This window comes from Zootoca vivipara, chromosome 2 (genome assembly GCF_963506605.1).
Source record: "Zootoca vivipara chromosome 2, rZooViv1.1, whole genome shotgun sequence".
NCBI lineage: Eukaryota > Metazoa > Chordata > Lepidosauria > Squamata > Lacertidae > Zootoca > Zootoca vivipara.
The window spans coordinates 115,527,019-115,553,187 of record NC_083277.1 but is presented as its reverse complement, the minus strand read 5'-3'; the positions used below and the strand labels follow the sequence as shown (position 1 = coordinate 115,553,187).

Genomic DNA, 26,169 nt, shown 5'->3' with positions numbered 1-26,169 from the left:
GGTGCGAATGGTACCCCGGAACCAATTAAGTACTTAACCTGAGGTACCACTGTAATAATTTTATTTTTTATCATCTACAATACTGTCTTATTAATTTTATAGTACAATTGATTATTGCCTTCATTTTATGGATCAATGGTCTCATTAGACAGTAAAATTCGAGTTAAATTGCTGTTTTAGGGGGTGCTTTTCATCGTCTGGAACAGATTAATCCACTTTCCATTACTTTCAATGGGAAAGTTCGCTTCAGTTTAAGTACGCTTCAGTTTAAGTATGGACTTCCGGAACCAATTAAGTACTTAATCCGAGGTACCACTGTAAATATTATCATGGGTGCCCAGGAGCACAGCGCTTGAACCAGGGACCCTTGGCTGCGAGAACCTAATAGCTATTAAGCTCAGTGGCAGAGTGCAAGGCTTTGCATGCAGAATCCCAGGTTCAATCCTTGGTGTATCAAAGTAGGGTTGAGAAAGACCTCTGTTTGAAACCCTGCAGAAGGGTACTTGTCAGTCCTTGTAGACAAAGCTGGGAGGATGGTAGATTGGGATCTGCTGGTAGATCCCTAGATAATTTGTAGTAGATCAGTGGTTCCCAAACATTTTCCCATGTGGACCACTTGAAAATTGCTGAGGGTCTTGGGAGACCACTTAATGGTTTTTTTCCACCTGTTGTAGTTATTATAATGTAATGTACTGTATGGTTTTTAATTGTATTTGTACAACCTGTTTTATTTCTTTCAATTGTATTGTATTGTATTGTATTGTATTGTATCCCATTAAATTCAAGTTTTAAATAAAAAAACATACAATATAAGAAAGAAAAGAAGCAATAGAAAGATAATTAAAAATCAATACGAACATTTAATGGGATTGATGTGCCATCTCCCATGTTCACAAATCCACAGACATGACGGGGACCATCTGAATGAAGGCAGAGTAGATCAGCCTACGAGCTGGTTCCCAATTGTATAACACTAGCAACATCAAAACAACTTTCCCCATCAAATTAGGCCACTGAAATGAAATAAGGCTCTCCAGGAGCTTAGTTCAGCTCTGATATTGACAACAGACTCCAAACTTAATCCGTTCCAGAAGTCCGTTTGACTTCCTAAATGTCCGAAAACGAAGGCGCAGCTTCTGATTGGTGCAGATGCCCCAGAAACAATAGCCTACAACTGCATTGGACATTCTGCTTCCGAAAAACGTTTGAAAACCGGAACACTTACTTCCGGGTTTTCGGCATTTGAGAACCAAGGCGTTTGAGTACCAAGGCGTTTGAGAACCAAGGTACCACTGTAAAGGTTTGGCGAAGTAAGTAAGCTGTACTACACATGCCATCAGCCACTGCTGCAGCTGATAAGAGTTAAGGCCCAGCAATGCCTGGATGACCACAGTTTCCTCGAATCAGAGCTAAGTTAAATTTAACACGGAATCAGTAGAAAATGTTTCTTTCATGTAAACTGCTTAGGCATTTTTACAATTGAGCAGTATACCAATTCTGTTAAATGAATAAAAATAAAATAAATACACAAGGCCTTATGTGGGTGTGCGCCTATCTTTTCAGGTACTTAAAAAAGCACCTCCGCACCCAACTACCATATATTTTGGAAAGCTGTTGAGACTTTTCCCTATGCATTTGAACACCTCTTAAGATACTGTAGCCAAATTTTGCATGACAGTTCTGAGATCAAGGAACAGACTTTGATTGATGCTTGGATACAATGGGGAGCCATTTTGAATCAAGATGGCGGGCTGAACCTTTTAAGACTGCACTGATGTTTTGGTTTCTTGCCATTCCTGAGCAAAGCCAGGGACTAGGCTGCTAGTATCAAATATGTTCCTGTCACAATCAGAGCAAAATGTACCGAGGACTAATTTAGCATCACTGGTCATAGAATCATAGAAACATAGAGTTGGAAGAGACCACAAGGGCCATCCAGTCCAACCCCCTGCTGAGCAGGGAACACCATCAAAGCATTCTTGACAGGTGGCTGTCAAGCCTCTGCTTAAAGACTTCCAAAGAAGGAGACGCCACCACACTCCTTGGTAGCAAATTCCACTGCCAAACAGCTCTTACTGTCAGGAAGTTCTTCCTAATGTTTAGGTGGAATCTTCTTTCTTGTAGTTTGAATCCAACAACCTTTCTCCCTCCTCTATATGACATCCTTTTATATATTTGAACATGGCTCTCATATCACCCCCTTAACCTTCTCTTCTCCAGGCTAAACATACCCAGCTCCCTAAGCCGTTCCTCATAAGGCATCGTTTCCAGGCCTTTGATCATTTTGGTTGCCCTCTTCTGGACACGTTCCAGCTCGTCAGTATCCTTCTTGAACTGTGGTGCCCAGAACTGGACACAGTATTCCAGGTGAGATCTGACCAGAGCGGAATACAGTGGTACTCTTACTTCCCTTGATCTAGATGCTATACTCCTATTGATGCAGCCCAGAACTGCATTGGCTTTTTTAGCTGCTGCATCACACTGCTATAGGCTACCTTTCGGATCTTAGGTAGGATGCATCTGAAAATCTATTGCTGGTGGGTTTTGGGGTGGGAACATGCCTGGGAGATGGTTACTTCTTTCATGTCCTGCTTCTGAGCTTCAGTGGAAGAATCTGGGTTGGCACTGTGACAAACAGAATGGCAGACTAAGGTGGACCTTTGGTCCGAATCGGGCCAGCACCTTTTAATTTCCTTAGCTGCTCACAGCTTTTACTGGGGACAGATTGTGCACGGAAACCTGTAAAATTTGGCATGCTCAGATTGAGGTGGGCAGACTTAGGGGTTTTATGGCACTATGGCAACTAGGCCATATTGAGCCCAACACAAGCCGTCTGCTGCAAGCAGTTGTCTCCCATCTCCCATGCTGTTCAAGCATAAACTTTATTCTGTCAGCAATCAGGCTTCATTCCCAAGGTGAAGTATTTCAAAAACACAAACACGCAAAACAAACATAAATCTGGCACCTGGATTAATATCTTCACTCAGAAAGGAAGTCAGGTCCAAATGTCCAGAGATCATGGGAAGACACAATTAAATGAATGCGTGTGCACAGCACCATTGAATGGTCTGGGAGCATCTGATACTGCAGCAAGCGAGGGCCTGGCCCATCCCCTGAATGGGTGGCCACAGGCAGCCCCACAGAACACCATAGATATTTAAAAGGATGCATGCACCACAAAATGAATGTGGCAGCGCCTCCCGGTCTCTGGGTTCTGAAAAGCTGTTTGCTATGCTATGTATCGGGACCCAGGTGGCGCTGTGGGTTAAACCACTGAGCCTAGGGCTTGCTGATCAGAAGGTCAGCGGTTCAAATCCCTGTGACGGAGTGAGCTCCCGTTGCTCGGTCCCAGCTCCTGCCAACCTAGCAGTTCGAAAGCACGTCAAAATGCAAGTAGATAAATAGGAACCGCTCCGGCGGGAAGGTAAACGGCGTTTCCGTGTGCTGCTCTGGTTTGCCAGAAGCGGCTTTGTCATGCTGGCCACATGACCTGGAAGCTATACGCCGGCTCCCTCGGCCAATAATGCAAGATGAGCGCGCAACCCCAGAGTCGGTCACGACTGGACCTAATGGTCAGGGGTCCCTTTACCTTTACGCTATGTATAGCCTTCGACACACCATCATTACAATGGGTTCAATTGAGTTCCCAATATCCCCCCACCCAGGGGTTATTGCAGCATTATTTCTCTCCCCCCCTCCTCCGAACTTATCATCATGTTGAGTATTAAAAGTACTGGAATTGTGTTATGTAAATCACCCAGGGATTTAGAGGGTGGTGATTGGCTTATTACACTTGATGTCACAATAGACGGCTTGGCACACAAGAGGGGAAACAGAAGGGAGGGGGCAGATGGATCCAGAAGGTTGTGCTGAGGTTAAGAGTGGGCAGAGGACAAGGCTGGGTGGTTAGTAAACTACACTATGACATGCCAGCCTCGGTGACAGGCAGCTCCTTCTTCCTCTGAGGATATTAGCTTCAAGGGTCACAGCAGAAATACTGCATGAGTTAGAGGCCGGGGACTAATTTGTGTATTACGGCATTGCACAATTGATATAATTTGTGTTACCACTTTCCTGAATGTGCTGTGCGTCAAAGTACAATTTGTGGCTTACACCTTAACATTTATTTCCCCTTTAAATTAAATCCTGCTATTGGTCCTTGAGCTACTTAATGGATGTGGGCTTCTGATGTCTCACTGTTTCAGATCCTTCACCAATTTTTGCCATCCCATTTTCAAGACTCATCTCTGTAGTCATGAGGCCTAGAAACTTTAAGAGAGGAGAGCTGGGCTTCTAAGCACTACAGTATAGCTAAAGCCTGTGGCCTCCTGAGGCTTTTGTTAACATTTCATTGCTGGCTGGTTTGTGTCTGTTAAGCCTGCGCTAAGAGCCAATTCTGATGTTACGTTTTACCCAAACAGATGTGTGGAGACCTACGCCTTACAACTTCCTTTCATTTCCCCTGTGTTCAGAACATGGGTGTGTTTTCTCTTTCCTGCTTCCAAATGATTCCCAGAAAATTCCGAACACCTCCAGGCACCTTGGGATGTTTGTGTGTGTGGATAGGCGAGATGTTGCAATGTGCTGTAGTCATTCTAAGCTGAACTGACCCTGCCACTTAGGGGAAAGATGTCGCTCACTGGCAGAGCATCTCCTTTGCATGTAGGAAGTCCCAGATCTGAATCTCTGGCATTTCCAGGCAGGGCTGGGAATGTCTCCTGTGTGAAAACCTGGAGAGCTACTGGCAGGCTGTGGATACAATTGTAGATCGGCCAATGGTCTGGCTCAGTATAAAGGCAGCTTCCTATGTTCCGGTTCTAGGAAAACAAATGGTTCCCACAGAAGCAGTGGCTAATTTATAAAATGAAAGGTGCTGGGGCTAACTTCAGCAGGGGAGACATACTTCCCTCCTCGCAGGTTTTTATTCCTAATCTCAGGCAAGCTGCAACTGGCCATCAGCGGCGAAAGCAAGGTACTCTGCAGAGGCTCAGAAATCACTCCCCACTTTATCATTACCAGCCATGGGGCTGGTCCCAGGCTCTGAATAAAGGTTTCGGGGCTAAGTTTGGGGATTTGAAAATTCTGTGTCTAAAATGTATGTATACATTCATTGCCCTATATAAACTATGCAAATTAAGCACACCTATACAGTTCGTTTTGTATATTTCCCCTGTTAAAGGGACCCCTGACCGTTAGGTCCAGTCGCGGACGATTCTGTGGTTGCGGCGCTCATCTTGCTTTACTGGCCAAGGCAGCTGGCTTACAGCTTCCGGGTCATGTGGCCAGCATGACTAAGCCGCTTCTGGCGAACCAGAGCAGCACACGGAAACGCCATTTACCTTCCCGCCGGAGCGGTACCTATTTATCTACTTGCACTTTGACGTGCTTTCGAACTCCTAGGTTGGCAGGAGCAGGGACCAAGCAACGGGAGCTCACCCCGTTGTGGGGATTCGAACTGCCGGCCTTCTGATTGGCAAGCCCTAGGGCCTAGGCTCTGTGGTTTAACTCACAGCGCCACCTGCATCCCATATTTCCCCCCCTAGTGAGGGGGAAATAGCAAAGCAAAGAACTGGAACCCACATCCTTCCCAATGGAAATCTCATTCAGCCCCGCCCACCTCTGCACCTGGGACCCAATGAGATATTGGTAACTATTTACCATCTCCACATCCTTAAACGCTCCCTCTCTGTATATATGATTTACGGTGCTTAGATTTTGGGGTTGACAAATTCTGAAAGCGACAGCAATAGGCTTGTATGATGTCCAGGAATACAAACAGCTCTGCAATTTAAAAATGCCAGAGGGGCTGGGGAAGGTGGGTGAAAGAGATTTTAACACACGGTGGCTAATCGTTACAATCTCAAGCAAAAGTAAAGGTAAAGGGACCCCTGACCATTAGGTCCAGTCGTGACCGACTCTGGGGTTGCGCGCTCATCTCGCATTATTTGCCGAGGAAGCCGGTGTATAGCTTCCAGGTCACGTGGCCAGCATGACAAAGCCGCTTCTGGCAAACCAGAGCAGCACATGGAAACGCCGTTTACCTTCCCGCTGTAGCGGTTCCTATTTATCTACTTGCGCTTTGACGTGCTTTCGAACTGCTAGGCTGGCAGGAGCTGGGACCAAGCAACGGGAGCTCACCCCGTCACAGGGATTCGAACCGCCGACCTTCTGATCTGCAAGCCCTAGGCTCAGTGGTTTAACCACAGCGCCACCTGGGTCAAAAAGTAGGATGCAACAAAACTTGTCTACGGAGAACTGCTTTCTGACCTCAGTAGAAGCATACCTTCCCCCATCCTAATCTCATTTCCTGTGTTACTGTGCTGCCAAGACTATTGCCAGGAGGCACTACTTCAGAACTGGCCTTTCCTAATGGTTAGAAATCTCCTGAAATCTACCATCAAATTCCTTTACATCGAATTCCACAAGGGAATCACAGAGCAGACGAAGCATTGATTTTCCTTTTCCCTGCATCCAGCAAGCTGCAGGGATCGCACTAGCGGTGAGAGCAAAATGGGGGGAACCCTCCCATTTGTTTTTCTAAGCAACAAAAGTGGGCTTGGCTGGCTGGACTCACTCACCTATGCAGACGATGTCCATAAAGCCGTACATCCCATAGCAGATCTGGAAGAGCAGGTCCTGCCGCTGCCACTTGGCCGAGGGGCTGAGGGATGACCAGATGAGCCACGAGATGCTGGCGATGAGGAAGAGGGAACCCAGGATGATGGCTGCAATCTGTACCTTTTCAATCACCGTCAGGGAAATCGCCTGCCACTGGGGGTGGGAAGGAAAAACAGCGCATGGGAGCGAATGCTGGTAGGGTGCTTTTGCCAAATGATGGCTGTGTAAACATGCGTAACTGGCTGCTTTAACAGAATGTGAGAAATCTTATTCAAAACTTTGTTCAAGAATTTATCAGGTTAACAAGACTTATGTTGATCTTGTTAATCTGATAAATTTTTGAACAAAGTTTTGAATAAGATTTCGCACATTCTGTTACAACAGCCAGTTACGCATGTTTACATAGCCAACTAATTGTGTTCGTAACGGAGTTTTTTGTTGCATGTACTTTGCCAAATGATGGGCAGAACGAGTCAAGACAGGATTTTCCCATGAGGCCGAGGGGTGCAGAATCTTAGGGTGTCAATGCACAACAAATGCAATACAGAGAGCTTGGGCATTGGCAAAATCATTCTGCTACAAATATACAAATGTTTAGGGAAATGTTTAATGTTTGATGTTTGATTCTGTTTTTAATCTGTTGGGCGCGGCCCAGAGTGACTGGGGGAACCCAGCTAGATGGGCAGGGTATAAATAAAAAGCATTATTATTAGTATTATTAGTATTAAAGGTACTAATAGTAAAGGGACCCCTGACCATTAGGTCCAGTCGTGACCAACTCTGGGGTTGCGCGCTCATCTCGCATTATTGGCCGAGGAAGCCGGTGTATAGCTTCCAGGTCATGTGGCCAGCATCACAAAGCCGCTTCTGGCAAACCAGAGCAGCACATGGAAACGCCGTTTACCTTCCCGCTGTAGCGGTTCCTATTTATCTACTTCACGGGTGTCAAACACAAGGCCCGGGGGCCAAATCCGGCCCGCCAGACCTCGTCATGTGGCCCGCCGAGCGCCCCAGCCAGCGGGACCCAGCAGTGGGACCTTGCTGCTGAAGCACCGCGCCGACAAAGCGCCGACAAACAGCTGGGGCGGGGGGGGGTAGAAAGGCGGCCGGAGCAGCGCCGCATGGAGAGTCCCGAGCCTCTGCGACGCAGCAGTGCTCTGTAGCACTTTGAATCCTCCTCCTGCCACGGCTCGGTGCCTGGAAACAGCTGCTGCTGCTGAAGCACAAAGCACCCAGCAGCGCCGCGTGGAGGAGGAGGAGGATTCAAAGTGCTACAGAGCACTGCTGCATCCCAGAGGCTCGGGACTCTCCACACGGCGCTGCCGGGCACCGACCCGGCAAGCCGCCTCCTCCTCCTGCCACAGCTCAGCCTCACGAACGTGCAACTCTGAGGCTTTACGCACTTCTCCTAAAACGGACACCCGCTGCCTCACGCTGCACGGGAAATGCTTTTTGCCCCTGGGTCCCTTCGCGCTCTTTTCTGGCGATGAATCAAGGCGGCGACCCCCCCTTCCCTTTCTTTCTTCCTCTCTCTCGTTCTTATTCTTTCTTTCCCTCTCCTTCCTTCCTTCTTTATCTCTGTCTTCCCTCCCTCTTTCTTTTTCTTTCCTTCTTTATTCCTTCTTTCCTACTCTTCTTTCTCTCACCTCTTTCCTTCCTCTCTCCCTCCTGCTCCCTCTTTTCTTTCTTCCTTCCTTCCTTTCTTCCTTCTGTCCTTCCCATCTTTCTTCCTCTCCCTCATTCTTATTCTTTCTTTCCCTCTACTTCCTTCCTTATTTCTCCCTTTCCGTCTTCTCTCCCTCTTTCTTTTTCTTTCCTTCTTTATTCCCTTCCTTATTTCCTACTCTTCTTTCTCTCCCCTCTTTCCTTCCTTCCTCTCTCCCTCCCACTCCCTCTTTTCTTCCTCCCTCCCTCCCTCCCTCCCCTCCCTCTCCCTCTCCTCAGAAACATAGGATGCTGCTTTATACTTCTGGCCCTTAAACCCTGGAAGCAGGAGAGCAGCTCCAGTGAGTCAACCTCAGCCAGTCCCTTTGGTGAACGGTGGTGGCTCACTGGCAGAACATCTGTCCTGCATGCAGGACCCCAGCATCTCCAGGTACTAGTAGCTCTGCAAAGGTCCTGCATGAAACCCTAGCGAGCCTCCACCACCCAGTGCAGTTACCAAAAATCATTTTTCAATAAATTGTACAATAATTGTACATTTGAATATCTACTTGCCATTATTCTGACTATGTTTCTGCTTTCAGAGCTAGTTATTACTTACATTATTACAAAAAACAGTAATAATTGAATGCAGTGACAATAATTTATGATAATAAAGAGTGGACACATAGTCCTACAGATACAACCGGCCCTTTGAGGGTGACCAAACTGCTGATGCGGCCCCTGATGAATTTGAGTTTGACACCCCTGATCTACTTGCATTTTGACGTGCTTTCGAACTGCTAGGTTGGCAGGAGCTGGGACCAAGGAATGGGAGCTCACCCCGTCACAGGGATTCGAACCGCCGACCTTCTGATCAGCAAGCCCTAGGCTCAGTGGTTTAACCACAGCGCCACCTGGGTCCCTATTATTAGTATTACTACAGTATTATTATTATTATTATTATTATTATTATTATTATTATTATTATTATTATTTACGGCCCATTCCAAGCATTGTAGCCAGTGCTGGCCCTGTTCAGAACAGAACCACTGAAATTGATAGACACAACTAACTTAGGCCCATCAATTTCAACGCGTCTACTCTGAGTAGGACGACTCCCCATGCTGCTGCTTCCCATGGCTTCCTTTCCACACCCTGTGACCAAACCAGATAATGGGAATAGAACAGAGTGGGGGGGGATGCCACAGGATACTGGTTTTTGGAATGTGCTGCAGGATATATCCTCAGGTTCCTTGAAAACTTACTAATCTCCTTACTGAGGAAGGCTTGAGAATGGCAGACAGGGTTTTCTACAATGTGCAACCACAGGGGGCGCTCTGAATGCTTCCAAAGTCATACCCTCAGTTTGTGGAGCAATCCTGAAGCACAATAAAGGCTTCACCAGGTGAAATGTGCACAACACAGCACAATGGGTGATGAATGTATGGCTACCAGAATCTTTGTTGGGTAGTTAAGACTGATTGGCAGGCCTGTACAGTGGTGCCTCGCAAGGCGAATTTAATTTGTTCCGCGAGTCAATTCGTTTTGGGAAAAAATTCGTCTCGCGAATCGCGGTTTCCCATAGGAATGCATTGAAATTTCTTTTAATTAAATTTCAATGCATTCCTATGGGAAACCGCAATTTGCAAGACGAATTTTTCGCAAAACTAATTCGTCTTGCGAGTCACCATCAGATCGCAAGACGCATCCGTCTTGCGAAAAATTCGTCTTGCAGGGCATTCGTCTTGCGAGGTACCACTGTATATGTATGTGTGCTCACACACATGCACTTCATCTGTCATGATTTGCTGCTGACTCCCCTCCTCCCTACAACATGTGGCCTGCTGGTAAAAAAAATAATTCATCAACCAGGGTTTCAGCAGACCCGCAAAGTGTTCCTATATTCCAGGGACAGTCCCAGATTTACAGAAGCCGTCCCGGTTTCCAATTTGACCCCAGAATGTCCAGATTTTCCTTAGGACATCCCTACTTTCATTGGAGATATGTTGGAGGGTATGGAATTACGTGACCCCGAGCCAAGCAGATAAGTAACTATACAAGACATCAGAAGGCAGCCGTGTATAGGGAAGTTTTTTTGAAAAATGTTTAACGTTTTATTGTATTTTTTATATATGTTCGAAGCCACCCAGAATGGCTGGGGCAGCCCAGCCAGGTGGACAGGGTATAAATAGTAAAATTTTCATCAGAGAAGCGTTGCAGAGTATGACTTTAGCCGTTTCGGTGCTTACCTGCAAGGGATTCTTTGTGCTAATGGCTAAGACCTGGTATTTGAAGTAGCACAGCTCGCAGCTCCAAGAACCTCTCTCGCTGATCCAGCGAATCAGGCAGGGCTGGTGGGTGCAGCGGACAGACCCGTCGCAGCGACATGGGCTTAACAGCTCCCCCTGCAAGGAAAAGAGCAAAGGAGAGTCAGGGAGGTAGAATCATAGAATCATAGAGTTGGAAGAGACCACAAAGCCATCCAGTCCAACCCCCTGCCAAGCAGGAAACACCACCAAAGCATTCTTGACATATGCCTGTCAAGCCTCTGCTTAAAGACCTCCAAAGAAAGAGACTCCACCACACTCCTTGGTAGAAAATTTCACTGCCGAACAGCTCTTACTGTCAGGAAGTTCTTCCTAATGTTTTGGTGGAATCTTCTTTCTTGTAGTTTGAATTCATTGCTCCGTGTCCGCTTCTCTGGAGCAGCTTAAAACAATCTTTCTCCCTCCTCCATATGACATCCTTTCATATATTTGAACATGGCTATCACATCACCCCTTAACCTTCTCTTATTGGCTACAGGCCATAAGCTTCCTGGACCCGGAAGCTACCCATCCCTGTAAGAGTATTCAGTACCAATCATGACAAACCATCACCACCACCAAGAGGATTCTGGGTAACACCGGCCATCTCTAAGCCTAGAGTCCATTAGGTAAAGGTAAAGGGACCCCTGACCATTAGGTCCAGTCATGACCGACTCTGGGGTTGTGCACTCATCTCGCATTATTGGCCGAGGGAGCCGGCGTATAGCTTCCAGGTCATGTGGCCAGCATGACAAAGCCGCTTCTGGAAAACCAGAGCAGCACACGGAAACGCCGTTTACCTTCCCGCTGTAGCGGTTCCTATTTATCTACTTGCATTTTGACGTGCTTTCGAACTGCTAGGTTGGCAGGAGCTGGGACCAAGCAACGGGAGCTCACCCCGTCACAGGGATTCGAACCGCCAACCTTCTGATCAGCAAGCCCTAGGCTCAGTGGTTTAACCACAGCGCCACCTGGGTCCCAGAGGATTCTGGGTAACACCGGCCATCTCTAAGCCTAGAGTCCATTAGGTCTCCTCTATTTAAGAAACACCACCACCACACCACAGAAGCGAGCATGGTTCGTTAGTGTGAGCTGCTTAATGTGCTGGCAAGGAGAGCAATTAGCATCAATATTTCAAGCTCGCTTGCAGGAAGGATTAATGATATGTTAGGGATGTATGCCTGGACAAGGAAATTGCTGTGGATTCCTGTCAGCTGGGGGGGGGAAGAGGCAGAGCAAGAGGTCACTACTGGGTCTCTGGCCACGTATCCCAACAGCAGCAGAATCCCGTTGCCAATAACACAGCGACAAAGGAGGAAAGGGGCAGGCTGCAGAGAGAAAGCAAGCAAGCAGGGTAGTCAATGACTGGATTAGTCAATTGGTAAAGGAAATGAGGGACCCAGGTGGCGCTGTGGGTTAAACCACAGAGCCTAGGGCTTGCTGATCAGAAGGTCGGCGGTTCGAATCCCTGCGACGGGGTGAGCTCCCGTTGCTCGGTCCCAGCTCCTGCCAACCTAGCAGTTCGAAAGCACATCAAAATGCAAGTAGATAAATAGGAACCGCTACAGCGGGAAGGTAAACGGCGTTTCCATGTGCTGCTCTGTTTTGCCAGAAGCGGCTTTGTCATGCTGGCCACATGACCTGGAAGCTGTACGCTGGCTCCCTCGGCCAATAATACGAGATGAGCGCACAACCCCAGAGTCGATCACGACTGGACCTAATGGTCAGGGGTCCCTTTACCTTTTAAAGGAAATTAGGAGCAAGCTCTCAGGTGGCTGGAGTGGCCTGGCGGGTGCCCCATCGGTGCTTGGGATTACCTTAAACATGCATGCTTATGTTGCTAACTTTGATATTGAAAGGAGGTAGGGAGTCATGTGGCTCAAGGCTGGCTTGAGCCCCAAAATGGAAAATGAGCGAGGTCCCAACTAAAGAAGAGCGGCAACTTAAGAGGATGGAATATGCGCTGCTTGCGGACTTAACACATAGAACAAGAAGAGCATATGTTTAGAGAAGATTGGAAAGTGTTTACTAAATATATGGGGGAAATTGTGTACACTTGAAAACGTGGGCAGCATTAAGATAAATTCAACAGTGTAAATAAGTTCTGATGGATGCGATAATGGAATACTGGATGGTTTAGTTTATGTAAAATATGCAGGGATTTATGATATGCAAAATGAACCATGGAAAGATAAGAAGGGAAGTCATTGATATTTTAAGGGTGTTTAAACAAGTATTCTAAATTGTAAAACAGAAAATTTAATAAAAATTATATATGTAAAGGGGCCCCTGACCATCAGGTCCAGTCACGGACGACTCTGGGGTTGCGGCGCTCATCTCGCTCTATAGGCCGAGGGAGCCGGCGTTTGTCCGCAGACAGCTTCCGGGTCATGTGGCCAGCATGACAAAGCTGCTTCTGGCGAGCCAGAGCAGCGCACGGAAACGCCGTTTACCTTCCCGCCGGAGCGGTCCCTATTTATCTACTTGCACTTTGATGTGCTTTCAAACTGCTAGGTGGGCAGGAGCTGGGACCGAGCAACGGGAGCTCACCCCGTCGCGGGGATTCGAACCGCCGACCTTCTGATCAGCAAGCCCTAGACTCTGTGATTTTACCCACAGCGCCACCTGGGTCCCTAACGTGCCCCCAATAGCTGTCAGAGGGTGGGGCTGGGCAAAAAAAAACCTGGCGCTGGGCCCAAATAAAGAGCAAGAGAAGGACCCACACCAGGGCCCCACACAGCTGCTTTCCCTTCCAATTTAAGTGGCAAGCCTAACACAGGAAAAGCCACACTGGGCCAGACCAGTGGCCCATCTATTCCAGCACCCTGTTCTCCCGGTGGCTGACCAGAAGGCCACAAAGAGCAGGGACACGAGCACAACAGCACCCTGGCCATACCTGTGTCATTTGGCCCTAGCTCGGAGGGCCAGTGGGCAGAGGGTGAGCTTTGGATATGGGAGGCCCAAGTTCCAATAGCGCTCTAACGATGACCTTACTGGGGATTGTTTTACCGTTCTGCTTCCGTTGTAGAGGCATTCCCTCCCCACCACCACCACCATTAGCTAACAGAAGCAGTCTTCGAATTCTGATGTCGACTCTTGCTTGCGTGGGTGGAGGGTACAGAGGGGCGTGCATGTATAAAAAACTAGGCTACTGTACGAAAGGTAAAATTTACATTAGTGACTAGGGCTGTGAAATATACTCGGAGTCGAGAGTGAATTTCATGCTCTTTATTCAGCTCATAGTCATCAAGGAGAAGAAGAGAAGAATGGCTCTTTTCCCAAAACCATCTGCTTATATACATTATTTACACAATGGGCCTTGCGTGATTGGCTACTTCAAGGCTACACCTGTGGGCCAATCAGGTTGTGGATTGACTTCTGCCTGCAGCCTGATTGGCTGCTCCTACAGGCCAATCAGGTTGCAGATTCACTTCTGCCAGCCGCCTGATTGGCTGCTCCCGCAGGCCAATCAGGTTACGGATTCGCTTCCACCTGGAGTTGGATTGGGTAGCTCCTGCGGACCAATCAGACTGCTGATTCTGAATCCTATTGTTCTACCGGTAGGATTCAGCTCAGTACATAACAGGCTGGACAATATCTGGTTTTCAACACTGTGATATATCACCAGATAAACATTGTGATATATACTGATCTATCAAAATGCCTGAAATAAGGATGGAGCTATGTAGAGGCAACTGAGCGGCTGCACGGTTTTTTCCCACATTGTGATTTTTGCATAGCCCACCTACCCACCATGATTTGTGATATATTGCCTGGTCAAAAAGGGTGAAACCGATATCACGATGTGGACTTCAAACCAGTTTTGGAGGGTAATCAGTATGTTACCTAGCCCTATTAAGTGACCCCCCACCTACTGTTGCCCCTGGCCACCACTGGCATGTGGCCCTCAAAAGGTTCTCTAGAAGGGAATGTGGCCCCTCAGGCTGAGGAAAAGTTCCCCCACCCCTGATCTAACACAGTAGCAGTAAGCAAGAGAATGTAACAGAATGATAAGCAAAATTAGAAGAATGTTTCAAAGTTTGGGAAAGAATTACGTCAGACCTTTGAGTGGCACAAAACTACTGGGAAGAAAAGCGGCTTTGAATAATTCAATTATGTCCCTATTGTTACAGTCTCGGGCCTCTGCAGAATTATTAAAAATCCAGCCTTCTATTTTCAGTCATTTAAGCAGGAAGATGAGACAAGACAGGAGGTTTAAAAAAGAGGTACAGGAGATGGGGATGAGTTTGTGTGCAAGGAGTTAAGAGTAACGGTCCATGGCAAGTGCTGCTATGCTCAAAGCACACCAGAAAGTATCAGGTTAGAAAACACATTGAGTTTTCATGAAATCCTCATGAAACTATACATCAGGCATCCCCAAACTGCGGCCCTCCAGATGTTTTGGCCTACAACTCCCATGATCCCTAGCTAAGAGGACCAGTGGTCAGGGATGATGGGAATTGTAGTCCAAAACATCTGGAGGGCCAAAGTTTGGGGATGCCTGCTATACATCATGGTAGCATCGCAAAGCCTTTTTTCTTGTGTATGGATGCTAAGATGCCACAATTGGCTGTGGCTTCTCATCATGCCTACCACAATGCAACATGTAATACAATACAAATTCCCAGTCTGGATCCTGGGCACACCTTGCACCTTAAGGTCATCATCAAGTATATGCCCCTGTTGTCTGAGGCTCAGAGGATGGCTCTGACACCCAGGGCTTTCTTCATAATGGTACCTTTCTCTTGGAAACTCCTTGCCAAAGGAAGCCCATCACAGAAGTTTGCTCCTAAATTCTAGCCACTGTATTAGGAAGGCCATTGGCAAGGATATTCTGAAGGGGTGGCACACCTGTCAATCTACATGCAAGTTTTGCACCGTTTCCCAATGTTCTGTGCAAAGAAAGCCTAACACACATGAACCAGCTCAAAGCAGCCTTAGGAAAACCACCATTACTCAACAGCGCCTGTTTTGTACTGCTTTGTGCTCTACACAGTACATTTGTCCTGGAGACTGATCCCTATTCTAAGTCTGCATTGCAACTTTGCTCAGGCAACGTGGACACTCATTTCTGATCTTCAAACCACCACCAAAAACAAACATACACAACCCTTTTCATGCAATCCTGTCATTCTCACATGGTTTCTTCATTGTTGCCGGTGGGGGACCTTCAGCCCATGGGGCAGTCTTGGGCTACTAGGGGTTCCCATTTGACCTGCTCAGCCATATTTGTGAAAGCACCCCACCTGTCAATCAGGTGACACCATCCTGATGGCAGCTGATGGCTCGGTACAGCCGAGCCCTGCAGAAAGCACTATCTATCGAACCCATCAATCCTGCTCGGTTCAGCTGCTCATGCCAGTTTCCCGGAGGCAACTGGAGCGCACAGCCAATCCCTACAGAAAACATGATGAACATGCACACCCACACCCCTCACACATCAGCTGATGGTTCAATCCTCAGTGTTTGCTAAATACAAATACAGTGGTGCCTCGGTTTATGAACACAATTGGTTCCAGAAGTCTGTTCATAAACTGAAGCGTTCATAAACTGAAGCGAACTTTCCCATTGAAAGTAATGGAAAGTGGATTAATCTGTTCCAGATGGTCCGCGGAGTACGTAAACTGAAGTGTTCATAAACTGAAGCGAACTTTCCCATTGAAAGTAATGGAAAGTGGATTAATCTGTTCCAGACGGGTCCGCGGAGTACTCAACCTGAAGCGTACTTAACCCGAAGCATGGGTGTAATGGTTCCGGAAGTCTGTTCATAAACCGAAGCGTTCATAAACTGAAGCGAACTTTCCGATTGAAAGTAATGGAAAGTGAATTAATCTGTTCCAGATGGGTCCACGGCATTCGCAAACCGAAAATTGGTAAACCGAGGTGTTCATAAACCGAGGTTCCACTGTAAAGCAAACATGCTGTGCAGGGGTTGCTAACACTTCCAGATGTTGCTGGACTCCAACTCCCATCAGCCCCGGTCAGCAAGGGATGATGGGAGCTGGGAGTCCAACGGCATAGGGCACCATGTTATAAATCAAAGTCTTGTTCTGAGCAGCGGGCAAGGGGCAGAAGGGTAACTGAGCAGACATTGCCTTGATCTCATGGGATGCTGCTCTCTCTTAGCTGCCAGAAAGTGATGCTGGGGATCTAGCAAAGAAAATGGGCAACAAAGGACTCTTCTCACCAGGTGATTTAAACAGTGCTCTTCCCCCCACCCCAGGGGGCTCCCTCTGTGCAGTTGCTTATTTCTACACCCTCCCAGGTTCTAGGGCTAGAATTAAAATATTAAACAAAGACCACAAAAGGGGAAAAAATGAACCCTGCCCACCCCCAGGTGGTGCAGCTGCTGTGTGTCACTGTGCTCACAGCCTGGGTTAACTGAAGCACAATGCAAAATCAAATTGGAGGATTGGGGGGTGGGGAACAGAGTTCCTAAATTGGGTCACTGTATCCAACAAAGGGAAAACAGAAGGAGTGTCTGGCTTTCCTCCTAAATCCGACACACACTTAGCTTGTCTGCCCTCCTTGCAACCCACCCACCCACCCCCTCCGCTGAACCATGGCTGCAGTTCAGGGCATGCTTAAGCAGCGCAGGAAGCAGCAGCCTGGGGGGGCCATTTGGAGGATGTAATTAACTGAGAAGGTGGGGGGAGAGGGAAGGGTAGTAACGCTGCAGGAAGCCTTACACAAGGAATGGGTTGGAAAGAGCAGGCTCTGAAGTCACAGGAGAGACGCGTCTCCCATTGTTTTAGGAAGGGGGAGGAAGCAGGCTCTGCTCACAGAGGCATTTGATGTCGCCTGCAGCCTCCCCACCTCCCAACATTCCCTGGACTTTATTTGTGGACACCACAAATTTGTGGATATTCCAGAGAAGCGTTCGTTTCAAAAGACAAGAGCAGGTTCCTAATCCTTATGGATGAGAGGACAAGTTTTGACAGGTGAAGGAAGCGAGGGCGATAGGCCAGGAGAGAGAATGTGGGAGGAGCTTCCAGTGAAAATAACAACTCTGTAGCAAAGGGAGCCAGTTTCAATGGGGGCCCTGTCACCAATTCTCTGTTCCCTGTACCCCCCGGGGGCCAGAGGGTGGGAGATGAAACTGCAGACAGGTTGACAAGAGGATGGTAGCCTGACTGCCCCCAAATCCTCTTGGTTCTGGAACGCAAGTGATCCCCAAGAGCCAATTCCCCAGCACGAGCTGCTATAAAGCTTTCAGGTCCGTAGCATGCAGGCCTGACTTGTCACTAAGATGGTCAGGTTGTGTCTGAGCTTCAGAAGATGGAACTAACAAACTCTCTCCCTCCATGACATACTAATGTCTCTGGGTAACAGTTAGGCTTGACCCCGTCTCTCTAACAGCATGTTTTCCGCACGCAGTGAATGTCTTGTTCCTGTAGATCCTGGTGCCTTCTGCTTCAAAAACATGTGCCCTGCTACAGAATTATGACCCTTTCCTTCATATGTTCAGTTTTAATGATAAATGAATGATAAATGGCTTTAAAGGGGGGGGAGCAATGATACGAGCCAACAATATTGAGTACAGTGGAACCTCGGTTTATGAACACCTCGGTTTACGGATTTTCGGTTTACGAACGCCGCGGACCCATCTGGAACGGATTAATTCACTTTCCATTACTTTCAATGGGAAAGTTTGCTTCGGTTTATGAACGCTTCAGTTTTGAGCAGACTTCCGGAACCAATTACACCCATGCTTCGGGTTAAGTACGCTTCAGGTTGAGTACGCCGCGGACCCGTCTGGAACGGATTAATCCACTTTCCCTTACTTTCAATGGGAAAGTTCGCTTCAGGTTGAGTACTCCGTGGACCGTCTGGAACAGATTATTCCACTTTCCATTACTTTCGATGGGAAAGTTCGCTTCAGTTTATGAACACTTCAGTTTATGAACAGACTTCCGGAACCAATTGTGTTCATAAACCGAGGTACCACTGTATTGCTATATTCTTGAGGCTCGGGGTGGTGGTGGAATGCAGATCTTCCTGACTATAGCTCACTACGCAAATACAAAAGAAACTCACATTTCGTGCACCAAAGGCCCAGTCATTTTGTTTTGCGTTTCCCCCTCCCCCCAAAAAAAAGCAATGGAGAAAGCTCAAGGCTGCCTTTGCGCCAAATGTTTCCTTTGGAGGAGGAGAGCAACTTATGGTGCCTTCCTAGATTGGGCAGTTATTCTAGGGGCACAGAAGCAAGCACACAGGCAGGCAGGCAGGCAGGCATTGCCGAGGACACAAGGAGAGCCCGGCTGGATCACATAAATCTCATTCCAGCATTCTGTTTACACACTGCCCACCCAGATGACTCCTGCAAGGCCCACCAGCAGGATATGAGTGCAATAGCTCACGGGAACTGGTACCAACAATGCTGCTGGTACTGGAAGAACACAGTAAACAGTGTTAGAAATTTGGGTATAGAAAATAGGTGCCCAATGACACCTTGAATCTAGGTTGCGGTTGCGACAACTGAATACCTTTTCACCAGGGGGTGGGACTAAATAACCCCTCTGGGTCTCTTCCAGTGCTACAATTATATGGTTCTGTTGCTTAACTCCTAAAACAATTCACTTGTCCCAGTACAAGAAAGAGAAACACACACAGTGGAAATGGAAATGGTATTAACTATATAGAGGGTTTTTTTAACTGTGGTCGCCAACCTGGCTAGCACTCAGAAATTTCCACGTAGTTGCTGTTGCCAAATGCGCCTGGCACCTGGCTAATTTCAAACAGTGCGGTGAAACATACACCCTCTAAAATTCATACCAACTCTACCAGTCGAATTAGTTATGTTGCTACTGATCTCTCCCTGAAAACAAGCTGCAGGCTTAAATTGAACAAACCTGCTTCAGCCTCTGGCAGGTGGCTGTGTGCTCTCTCTCTAAACACCTGAAAGACCATCAACCACTACACACTCTCTCTCTCTCTCTCTCTCTCTCTCTCTCTCTCTCTCTCTCTCTCTCTCTCTCTCTATATATATATATATATATATATATATACATATTATTTTTATTACGTTTTCAATTTCTACATCTGAAAATAAACATTTTACATACTGTTAAATAGCCAATGACTTCCCTCCTTCTCTTTTCTTGGTTCGTTTTCTTAATCTTTCATTCCTGCATATTTTGCTACAACCATATTAGTCAGTTCTCCACCTTTACATCACTCAAACATTAATTACACTGTTGACTTTATCTTAATGCTGCCAGCGTTTTCAGCTGTGTACAGCTATTTTCCATATCCTCAATAAATACTTTCCACTCTTCTTCTTGCTCTTTTATTCTATATGTTAAACCTGCAAGATCTGCATATTCTGCCATCTTAAGTTGCCAGTCCTCTTTGCCTGGGACCTCCCTCACTTTCCTTTTTGGGGCTAACAAAACTTGGGCTGCCGTTGTTGCATACATGAATAAATTTTGTTGACACTTAAGAGATTTCAGTCTGGATCATTCCCAACAAAAAAGACTCGTCTTTTCGGGAAAGATATTTTAAACATTTTTTTCAACTCATTATGGATCATTTCCCAATATTCTTTTACCTGTTTACAAGGCCAGCAACATATGAAAAAAAACGTTCCCTTCATTTCTTTACATTTCCAACACATATCTGATTCTGCTTTATACATCTTAGCCAACCTACTCGGAGTTAAATACCACCTGTGTATCACTTTCATATAATTCTCTGGTCAGCTATTACTAGCCACCGCTTGCAGTCAATGACCACACCATGCCAAAGGGGAGTTAACCTGACTCACAACAGCATATTCAGTTCTTCAACGTGAGAAGTACTATTTCACAGAACACTCTCTTTTCAATTAGTTCTAACCAGGCCATAGGGAACAGGAAATAAAGATTTCTCCCTTTCCCCCAAAACATATATGGATCTGAGCTTTAAAATAACAACAGCAGCCATGTAATCAGCAGGCTGTGGCCGTTGATGGGGAAAATGTTAGTCTGTGATGCATTCATTACAATACGAACAGGCCATCAATTGTTCATCTAAATCAATTCTCCGCTGTATGATTATTACCATGTGATAACCACATTGCTTGGCTTCTCTTGATTTCAGATGCCATGACGTGGGCCCCTCTGGTATAATTGGGGTCTGTTTCACACTACAGGAAAAATACTGGGTATTAGAAAAAAGGAGAATGCAGAGAAGCAAAATGAATTCTCTGCATCTGTCTCCACTGTGGAAGAAGTAGGGCAGATTCCGATGCCTGAGCTAAGTTCCTTAGTCAGAGGAACTGAGATAAACAGCGGTGACAAGAGACAAGTTTGAGGTCTTATTGACAAGTTTAAAAAGGACAGATCACTAGGTATGTATGGCATCCATCTGAGAGTTCTTAAAAGATTCAAGTGAAATTGTTGATCTTTTAACAGAAAGATATAACTCATGGTCCCAAAACTAAGGCCCGGGGGCCGGATGCGGCCCAATCGCCTTCTAAATCCGGCCCACGGATGGTCTGGGAATCAGCATGTTTTTACATGAGTAGAATGTGTCCTTTTATTTAAAATGCATCTCTGGGTTATTTGTGGGGCATAGGAATTCATTCATTTCCCCCCAAAAAAATATAGTCCGGCCCCCCACAAGGTCTGAGGGACAGTTCACCGGCCCTCTGCTGAAAAAGTTTGCTGACCCCTGATATAACTTGTCCCAAAGAACAATCTCCATAACCAAGGACAGGGAAATGATTAACATAACACCAATTTTGAAAAAGGGATGGAGGTGGGATCTGGGAAATTTCAGGTCAGTTTTAGGAAAAGTGATAGAAAGCATTATTAAAGGTAGAAATGCCAAGTGTATAGAAGAACAAGTCTTGCTGAGCAGAACCAGCATGGCCTCCGCAAGCATAAGACTTTAAGATGCTTCTAGATTAAGGTTACCAGATTTTTTTCCAATGAATCCGGGGACACTTTTCAATTTCAATGGATTTTGTATGGGGACTGGTTTGTAAATCCAGGGAATGTCCCCAGGAAACGGGGACGCCTGGTAACCTTATTCTAGATCAGGCATCTCCAAACTTCGGCCCTCCAGATGTTTTGGACTACAATTCCCATCATCCCTGACCACTGGTCCTGTTAGCTAGGGATCGTGGGAGTTGTAGGCCAAAACATCTGGAGGGCCGCAGTTTGGGGATGCCTGTTCTACCCTGTTTCTCCGAAAATAAGACGTAGCCATAAAATAAGCCATAGCAGGATTTTTAAGCATTCAAGGAATATAAGCCATACCCTGAAAATAAGCCATAGTGATAGGCAGTTTTAACCGTGTAGGTTAAACTGTATCATACTTAAAAAAAAAAAAGACATCCCCTGAAAATAAGCCATTGTGTGTGGGGTTTTTTAGGAAAAATAAATATAAGACGGTGTCTTATTTTTGGAGAAACACAGTAGATGAATATTTATTGTGGGATGCGTGTTCCTCATCCATGCAAACTTCTTGCAGCATCCTCACAATGTCATCAGCATCAAAATGACAGTCCCTATTCCTGTCCCTACCCGCCACCCTTCATTTAATCCAGATTTACTCTTTCTGGGGAAATCCAGTAAGTTTAAAAACAAACAAACAATTGGTGCCAACAACCCGTTTGTGATATCTGAATGAACCAATTATAAAATTAAGCCCCCAACTGAAAGCATCCCAGCCAGCCTTTTAAAGTTCTTTCAGAGTGTCAAATGTGGGTGGGAGGGAGAAAGGTGTGTGAATACAGCAGCCCCTGTGTACTGAAGACTTTCAGTAAGCTTTCAATAAAGTCATAGTATCATAGCATTGTAAAGCTGGAAGGGACCAAAGGGTCATCTAGTCCAACCCCCTGCAATGCAATTCTCTTGCCAAAGACTTCTGAGTACGCTTAGCACTCATGGTGTAAGACAGCAGGTTCCTCTTTTGGATCAGCAACTGGGTAAAGAACAGGAAGCAAACAGTAAGAATAAACTGACATTTCCTGCAATGGAAGGAAGTAAGAAATGTGTGTCTATGTCCCTCTGCTAAGTGCTGAATGCTGGAAGGTTCAGGATGGACAGAAGGACTGCTTCACACAGCACACAGTTCAACTATGGAATTTGCTACAACAAAAAGTGCCGATGGCCACCAACCGAGACGACTTTAAAAAGGGTTTAGCTGGATTCATGGAGCATTTCTTTATTTAACAAAAGGTATGCGATTGCTTGATTGCAATGAAACCTCTAAGTGGCTGGCAAAAGGAGTAAGACATTAAAATTATCCATAAGAGACAGTTAAAAACAGGATTTTAAATTAAAATAGTATAAGGGGTATCAACAGCAGCTTTCTATGATGGCCAGCAGCAGAGGCAATACGTCTCTAAATACAGTTGAACCTTGGTTGTCAAACGGCTTAGTTGCCAAACAAATTGGCTCCCAAGCACCGCAAACCCAGAAGTGAATGTTCTGGTCTGCGAACGTTTTTTGGAAGCTGAACATCCAACATTCCATGGCTTCCGATTGAGTGCAGGAAGCTCCTGCAGCCAATCGGGAGCCGCGCCTTGGTTTTTTAACAGACTCTCAGAACGGATAAAGTTTGACAATCAAGGTACCACTGTACTAGTTTCTAGCTACCGCAAGGGGACAGGAGGGCGGTTGCACTCAGATCTTGCTTGCGGGATTCCCAAGAGGCACCAGGTTGCCCCTGTCGGAACAGGATGATCTGATCCAGCACAGCTCTTGCGGGTCCTTTCCACCGCCCTTCTACTTATTCGCTTTCTTCCTGAAGATCAGCATGCCTGTGCATTCCCACACAACTCCCTCCGTCCACCGAGTGCCAAATGGGATTCGCCCTCTTCCCTCCCGCAGGTGAGCTGGAGCCAACAGTGTCTCTTCCCTGAAAAGGTGTGCTGGGGACTCATCTGCCAGCTCAGGCCAGGAACATACCACTGGCTCGGTCGGCTATTGTAATCGGCAATTTCACGGCTGGCTAATTCCCTTTGCTGCTGCCTTGCTTACACTCACTCGCACTCTCTCTCTCTCACACACACACACACACAAAACTTACCGGCAGAGCTGCAGGGCTGCCGACAGCACATGGGATGTGGGAGGCAACAGTGGAAACATTTCAGGGGCTCGCAGCATGGCGCATAGACCTGCTGGCTCTGCTCAGTTCCACTCCTCACCTCACCTCAAGCTAACTGCTGCTGCCACACGTAGGGTGAAAGGGAGCTTGATCTAAGGCCTATCTAGACTGTTGATGTAGCTCTGGAGAAGAGCATCTCACTTGCATGTGGAAGGTACCAGCTTCCATCCCTGGCATCTCCAAGTTGGCCAGGGAAAGGCCCTCCTTTCTGCACCCACTTACTCGATACCACTCTCTCTCTCCCTGGGCAATAGGGTGGCTGGAATCAGGCTAAGAAATAAAGGGCAGGCCAGCAAGCAGAGGCTGCTCCTTGCCACTGTTATAATTTTTTTAGGGTGCACACACATAGCAGACACACACCCCACAGAAAAACAACCCTTCAGAATTTAAGGAATATTCCCTGAGAAAATCGCACTTTATTTTAGCGCACAGAACAATCCCAAAAGCTATCTTGGCTCCCCAAATGACTCTTAAACATTCCTTCTGCAGAAAAAAAATCTCTTGGGGAAACCTTTCCCAATCATTCTTCCATTTACAAATCCTTCAATTCCTGTCTTAAAGGCATATTCTGTGTATGAAGAGGGGAGGTCTGTGACCTGGATTCAAGAACTAAGGCATTTACCATCTCAAAGGAATGTCCAGATTGGCCAGGTAATTTTCAGTCAGCAAGCATTATCTTGACAAACAGGAGACAAGACACACTCTCACATTTCTGTTGTAGACCGCCTCTTTCGGTGAAACATGTATGATGCTTCTTGAGTGGTCTTGGCTAAGGGGCTGGGCAATTTCAAAAGTTTTTGAAGGTTCTTGAACACCTTTGTCCTGGGTCCTCACCACCTCGCAAAGGGTGGGGACGGGGACTCTGTTGCAACAGGAAAATCAATATCTTCCTTGCTTTCCTTCTACTGGTTCTTGCCTTCAGCCATTGCCCTCTGACCAATCATGGACTGAGGGGACTCAAGAGTCCTTTGGGGAGCTGGGCTGCAACAGCAAACCCCATTTTTTTTTCTACAAAACCACCGTCACTCACTGGCATGCCTAGCTGCTTCCAAAGAGCAGCTACAGAGCAGAGGGGCCCACCCGCACAAGGGACCCCGGTCCTCTTACTGGTGTTTGTGGTGCCTTGGTGGCAGCTAGATATGGATTGGTATTAGTGCGCCCTTTTGAGGTGCTGGATCTCGGCAGCTATGCAGTTTGCACCAACTAAAAGCCAGCCCTATCCGTCCAACCAGGAGGGCTCATAACCTCTGCCAATCACAGGCATAAAAGTTGCATGCTTTCTACGTAACTGAAGAGGGCTCAGGAGCCAGAGCTACATGCATCATCTAAGGTAGCTTTGCTGGGCTCAGTCCCAGTTCAAAATTGGCATGATGGTGTTATAAAATCATATTTTGGGGGGGGGGGGTGTTGCAGGACACCATTACTAATGAACAGAGGGGGGTGACCGAATCTGACAGCTGCAGTTACCCAGAATCCCTCGCAACACCACCTTCTTCGCCTCTGCTCCACTCCAGAGACCCGCACCCCTCCCGTTTGGACTCAACCCTGCCTTAAGGAAGGCTTAAGGATCAGCATATGCACACATTTCCACATGACTAGCAACTTGGGAGCCATAATTCCCTGTCAATGGTATCTCATTCACAATGGAAGACTCCTCTGAACAAAAGACAGTGATCAACTCTTATGAAAATGTTAATTTCTCTTTGTGTTTAGGAATTCACACCTGGGAGGGGTGATAGGAGGACTAGGAGAGGTGTCAAAAGTGCTCAGATTTCTACCTTGAACCCTCCTTTTTTGTGAGGTATTGATTACATAGCTGTGATGTAGGAATGATGTATTGGGGGCTTTTCTTGGTGATAGGGAAACTGATAAAAGTGGAGGTTCTCTTTTGTTCTGGGTTCCTTCCTTGTTCTCCTGCGTGAGGGGAAGGACCCTGTTGCAACAGCAAATAAAGGCTTTGCTTCTCAAACTTCTCTGGTTGGCCTCTGTTATATATTCTCCGACCGATGGAGAACCCAATAAGGCTCTTGTGTACCCCATAAGGGAATAAGAGCCGATTTTTGCTTAGAACAATGGCTCATCAACACCATGAATTAACGCCCCAACAAGATGCCATTCCCCCATGCTACTAAGCTCTCTCCAGATGCTACAACAACCACACTGGCAACAGCAGGAACACCAAAGCAGTTTGGACTCTGGGCAGAGTGTCAGTCATGACAGGAGGGGAAATTGCCATGTACAGGTTCAGAGGCACAGGAATGCCTATTTTCCTTCCTTTCATTTTGCTTCTCTTGCAGAGAAGAGGAGGATCAAAAAGTTATCTGTGGCCCACAAGTCCTAACTGCTTGAAATCCTGCCTGGTTCCTCTTCTGGCTTCTGAAATTTCACCTGGCGTTGCACAAAAACACACACACACACACACACGTGCACACAGCACTGCCAAGGCCATCAATTAATTAAATGTGGAAACAACACGGTAAATAAAAGATTACTCTGCAGCCAG

At 46.7% G+C, this 26,169-nt stretch overlaps 1 protein-coding gene across 1 annotated transcript in view; it reads right to left on the bottom strand.

The window, feature by feature from the left end:
- MARCHF9 (membrane associated ring-CH-type finger 9) overlaps window positions 1-26,169 on the bottom strand; it is a 45,698-nt gene that overhangs the window by 5,060 nt on the left and 14,469 nt on the right. The window contains exons 2-3 of the mRNA XM_035107934.2: window positions 10,512-10,667; window positions 6,579-6,771 (exon numbers count right to left, since the gene is read on the bottom strand). Coding sequence (XP_034963825.1) covers window positions 6,579-6,771; window positions 10,512-10,667 — 349 coding nt within the window. The remainder of the gene's footprint in view (window positions 1-6,578; window positions 6,772-10,511; window positions 10,668-26,169) is intronic.